The following is a 6,000-nucleotide window of genomic DNA, read 5'->3' on the forward strand; positions in this document are numbered from 1 at the left end:
GCCGAGTTAGAAGCCACTCTCTGTAAACATTCCTTACATTTTACTGTCCTGGACTGAATAGGGAGGAAACACAGTGCAACAATAGATGGGACAGTAAACCTTAGTTTTATAACACAAGGTTTATACACAGGGTTTATAACAACAGTAAACCTTCATTTTGTAACACAAAGTTTATACACAGGGTTTATAACAACAGTAAACCTTAGTTTTATAACACAAAGTTTATACACAGGGTTTATAACAACGTTTTTATGGCTGACTGGAATCCATACCACTGGCACCACTGGTATTGTTTACATTGTTTTTGTCCAGAATCCCAATATGTTCGGGATGTCAGTAAAGCTGTGCTAGTTTGAATAGCTGAAGTTTGAGGTCAGATCTCATGGGTCGGATGTATTGAGTTGTCCCTAGCTGTGTCTCGCTGTGTCTTCGCTAGCTTTGAGGCTGTGGTGCGTTACGTTGTCCCTGTGTGCGTCCCAAATGGGTCTAAATATTCTCTATATAGTGCACTACTTTTGACCAGGGCCCAGTGTTGGCCACAGGGCTCTGGTCAAAAGTACAGCACTATATAGGGAATAGGGTACCAATTGGGAAGCAGCCATGTGTCTCTGCTAGCTAATGATCTCGCTCTCTCTCAGGGGGGTATGCAGATAATATGCAGATAATATGCAGATGATATGCAGATAATATGATCATTAGACTATCTCAAGGGCCTGCCTTCTTCAAGAGATAATTCAAGTAAAGGAACTGTTCTTGAAGAACACAAAGAAGAGGGTTCTATCCCCCTTCTAATGGGTTAACTGATTAGCATTTCTGATTACGAAGAGAAATAACACAATTCCATACTGTGGAAACTTCTGGAGCTGTTTTTAAAAGATATTAGTATTTGAGAGTACATGGATATATTTCTCAGACGAACATCATTGCATCAGTGAAATGTTCTGGCTTCCAGCAGTGTGCTTATAGGAAGTTAGGCAGGACAGATCAGGATAAATGTGGGTCTGCATCTCAAATGGCACCCTATTCCCTACGTAGTGCACTACTTTTAACCAGAGACCTATGGTAGGCCACTATAGAGGGAATAGGGTGCCATTAGCGACACAGAAACCTCCAGAAGCACACACAGCACAGTGGCAGTCCTTTCAGCTCCTCAATGTGTTTAATTGGATCTCAAACCTCAAAGGATGGAGGGAGACGGAAAGAGAAAGCCTTCAGATGAACCAGGCTCACAGGCTTCAGATCAGACTGAGAGACCCACTACACATCTGCCTGGGTACTGAGATGACACGCTGACTGATCTCAGGCCAGTGCTTCACACAGAGAGGAGACAGAGGATATCTGCTCCATCCCAGCCCTGCCTGCTGGCCTGCCAGAGTCAGACCTGATCAACAGACCTAGGATGGGTCTGAAATGGCACCCTATTCCCTATATAGCGCACTACTTTTAACTGGACGCCTGGTTTTTATTGGATGTTGTGAGGCGTTCAGTAGCGTTGTGTGCATCACCGGAGGTGCTAGTCTAGCAGCTATGTAGAGCTAGCCTGCCGCTATATAGGCTAAAGCAAAAATGTCATAGTATTTAAACCCAGGCCTGCTGCTAGGCCTCAGAGCTGCTGCTGGGATCAGGGCGCTGTAGTCTTACTTCTGTTGTGAGAGAGACAGAGCCTGCATCCCAAATAGCATCCTATTCCCTATATAGTGCACTACTTTTAACCAGAACCCATATAGGGCTCTGGTAAAAAAAAATAGTGCACTATGTAGGGGATAGGGGGTCTCATTTGGGATGCAGGCAGAATTAGGGAGCCAACTGTGCTCCTTCCTTCCCGCTTTTCTGCCTGCTCTTTGAAGACAGGTGATATATACAGTGGGGAAAAAAAGTATTTAGTCAGCCACCAATTGTGCAAGTTCTCCCACTTTAAAAGATGAGAGAGGCTTGTAATTTTCATCATAGGTACACGTCAACTATGACAGACAAATTGAGAAAAGAAATTCCTGAAAATCACATTGTAGGATTTTTTATGAATTTATTTGCAAATTATGGTGGAAAATAAGTATTTGGTCACCTACAAACAAGCAAGATTTCTGGCTCTCACAGACCTGTAACTTCTTCTTTAAGAGGCTCCTCTGTCCTCCACTCGTTACCTGTATTAATGGCACCTGTTTGAACTTGTTATCAGTATAAAAGACACCTGTCCACAACCTCAAACAGTCACACTCCAAACTCCACTATGGCCAAGACCAAAGAGCTGTCAAAGGACACCAGAAACAAAATTGTAGACCTGCACCAGGCTGGGAAGACTGAATCTGCAATAGGTAAGCAGCTTGGTTTGAAGAAATCAACTGTGGGAGCAATTATTAGGAAATGGAAGACATACAAGACCACTGATAATCTCCCTCAATCTGGGGCTCCACGCAAGATCTCACCCCGTGGGGTCAAAATGATCACAAGAACGGTGAGCAAAAATCCCAGAACCACACGGGGGGACCTAGTGAATGACCTGCAGAGAGCTGGGACCAAAGTAACAAAGCCTACCATCAGTAACACACTACGCCGCCAGGGACACGAATCCTGCAGTGCCAGACTTGTCCCCCTGCTTAAGCCAGTACATGTCCAGGCCCATCTGAAGTTTGCTAGAGTGCATTTGGATGATCCAGAAGAGGATTGGTAGAATGTCATATGGTCAGATGAAACCAAAATATTTTGGTAAAAACTCAACTCGTCGTGTTTGGAGGACAAAGAATGCTGAGTTGCATCCAAAGAACACCATACCTACTGTGAAGCATGGGGGTGGAAACATCATGCTTTGGGGCTGTTTTTCTGCAAAGGGACCAGGACGACTGATCCGTGTAAAGGAAAGAATGAATGGGGCCATGTATCGTGAGATTTTGAGTGAAAACCTCCTTCCATCAGCAAGGGCATTGAAGATGAAACGTGGCTGGGTCTTTCAGCATGACAATGATCCCAAACACACCGCCCCAAACACACTTCGTAAGAAGCATTTCAAGGTCCTGGAGTGGCCTAGCCAGTCTCCAGATCTCAACCCCATAGAAAATCTTTGGAGGGAGTTGAAAGTCTGTGTTGCCCAGCGACAGCCCCAAAACATCACTGCTCTAGAGGAGATCTGCATGGAGGAATGGGCCAAAATACCAGCAACAGTGTGTGAAAACCTTGTGAAGACTTACAGAAAACGTTTGACCTGTGTCATTGCCAACAAAGGGTATATAACAAAGTATTGAGAAACTTTTGTTATTGACCAAATACTTATTTTCCACCATAATTTGCAAATAAATTCATTAAAAATCCTACAATGTGATTTTCTGAATTTTTTTCCTCATTTTGTCTGTCATAGTTGACGTGTACCTATGATGAAAATTACAGGCCTCTCTCATCTTTTTAAGTGGGAGAACTTGCACAATTGGTGGCTGACTAAATACTTTTTTTCCCCACTGTATCCTGGCTCTGTTGAGCTCATCCATGTTATCTATGAACACATGTTAGCAAGAACTGTAGGAGCCCCATGAACACGTACAGGGCCCTTTTCCCTTCTCGATGCTGGCATATCAAAGCTTACTTTCCCCTTCAATTCTTCAAAGAATGAAATGGTAATTCTGGTCCACTCTCCCAACTCATACATTTCTGCCTCCATCTGTGCACCGTAGAAGCTCTTTAGTGTTATCTTCTCTCTTCCTCACTCTCTCTCTCTCTCTCTCTCTCTCTCTCTCTCACTCTCTCTCTCTCTCACTCTCTGTCCCTCACTCTCTGTCTCTCACTCTTTTATCTTGTCTCTCTTCTCTCTCGCTCTCTCTCTCACTTCTCTCGCTCTCTTTCTCTCTCTCTCTCTCTCTCTCTCTCTCTCTTTGTTCTGAGGAAGCATGGAAAGTATCTGCTTCTTCATTTATTTGTTTGTTTGTTGTTATTATTATTATTAATTCATTATTTAATTGATTAATTCATTTATATTTTTGTTGGTCTATCTCAGAGCGAGCCAGCCAGGGGGTCTGCTCGGCTGCTATCATTTATTTACTGGGGACCTCCTGCTTGGAGCTAGTGCAGGGAGCGTGTATATGTGTGTCACGCTTCATCATGGTTGTGTAGCTAGTTGAACAGCAGCAGTCCTGCCATCGTCACCAGCCCTCAGTGACAGCAAGTCTGATCAAACAACACTGGCACAAACTACCACCAGCAAGCTGGGCAGGCTAGACTTAGTAGGCTGGGCAGTAACAACAATGTCGATCTACCAATTCCTCTACACTACCTGCATAGACAACCTTGTTTTAAGTTGATTCTGCTTTACCCACAATATAGCTTAATTGTGTCAAGGTAATCTAGCTTGAAAGGAAGCAAAATTATCTCCCAATGTGGTATGGTAGGTAATTGACCTTGGTAAAATGGAATATGTATTACAGTGTCCTCTGTGTTCAGTCAGACCACTAGGGGCCAGATAGAGTGACAGCAGAGGGAATAGCCTCTGCTGTCAAGACGTCCTGATTACCATACTCCCTCCTCCTGGTTCACGTCAGGGCCATCTGCTAGCTGACACATCACAACTTCATCTACACGGCTCTGTTCTCAGTTATTGACTGGTTATTATATCTGGATGCTACCGTTTGACCTTATGTTGTTGAATGCCACATTATAAGAAATAATGTATTATGTCCATGTAATAATTTCCTCTTCCTCCTCGTCCCCTCTCTCCTCTGCTCCCCTCTCTCCTCTGCTCCCCTCTCTCCTCTCCTCTCTCCTCTCCTCTCTCCTCTCTCCTCTCCTCCCTCCTCGCCCAGGTATCGGCACCAGAGATGGTACGGCAGAGAAGGATAAAGATTTCCGTGGTAAAGCCCAGAAGCAGGTCCAGTTTAACCCAGGTCAGACCACAGCTACATGGAGGGTGAGGATCCTGCAGGATGGAGTGTACGAGCAGTCTGAGACCTTCCAGATTGTTCTGTCAGAACCTGTCATGGCTGCCCTGGAGTTCCCTGACACAGCCACTGTGAAGATCCTCGACCCAGCTGATGGTATGTACTACAGTTCCATGTTCCAGAGTAGCTTGTTTTAATAGTCTGAACAGTGTAGTGTTCACATGACTAATGGTTGATAAGTCATTACTACAGGTAGGTTCTTCATCAGTCTTAGCAGAGATGATTGGTCTGAGGTTATCTCTATGGGTTTTATAGTAGGTGGGTGAGAACATTCAGGTCAGTGGATAACAAGACATGGACCTTCATTGTAATCAGAGGGCTGATATAAATACTATGCATGCCAGTCTCTCTTGGCTAAGAGTTGAGGAGAGACTGACTGCATCACTTCTTATTTTTATAAGAAACTATTTGTTGAAAATCCCAAATTGTTTGCATAGTCAACTTACACACAGCTCTGACACACACACTTACCCCACCAGACATGCAACCAGGGGTCTTTTCACAGTCCCCAAATCTAGAACAAATTCAAGAAAGCGTACAGTATTATATAGAGCCATTATTGCATGGAACTCCGTTCCATCTTATATTGCTCAAATGAACAGCAAACCTGGTTTCAAAAAACAGATAAAGCAACACCTCACGGCACAACGCCTCTCCCCTATTTGACCTAGATAGTTTGTGTGTATGTATTGATATGTAGGCTACGTGTGCATTTAAAATAAAAATGTTGTATGTAGTTCTGTCCTTGAGCTGTTCTTGTCTATTAATGTTCCATATTATGTAATGTTTCATGTTTTGTGAGGACCCCAGGAAGAGTAGCTGCTGCTTTTGCAACAGCTAATGGGGATCCTAATAAAATACGAAAAACCAAATACCTTCCTCAGCCTCATTAGTGTGTCCCATGTTAGTGAAGCTGCTCTCAGCCTCTTATCAATCCCTGGCCTGGCCCCAGAGCCTGCACTGAGCAACAGACCATAGCCCATCTTTACCACAGCATGAAATCATGATGAGACTGAGAGTAACGTTTTAGACCTGGCTTTAGCCTGCCTGCCTGAGAAAAGGGAGACAGGATACTATCATATTG

At 44.0% G+C, this 6,000-nt stretch overlaps 1 protein-coding gene across 1 annotated transcript in view; it reads left to right on the plus strand.

Moving 5' to 3' along the window:
- LOC123483535 (FRAS1-related extracellular matrix protein 2-like) overlaps positions 1-6,000 on the plus strand; it is a 123,022-nt gene that overhangs the window by 63,871 nt on the left and 53,151 nt on the right. The window contains exon 6 of the mRNA XM_045213764.1: positions 4,782-5,012. Within this exon, the coding sequence (XP_045069699.1) occupies positions 4,782-5,012 (231 nt within the window). The remainder of the gene's footprint in view (positions 1-4,781; positions 5,013-6,000) is intronic.

The sequence above is a fragment of the Coregonus clupeaformis genome, chromosome 5 (assembly GCF_020615455.1).
Source record: "Coregonus clupeaformis isolate EN_2021a chromosome 5, ASM2061545v1, whole genome shotgun sequence".
In the NCBI taxonomy this organism is placed as follows: domain Eukaryota; kingdom Metazoa; phylum Chordata; class Actinopteri; order Salmoniformes; family Salmonidae; genus Coregonus; species Coregonus clupeaformis.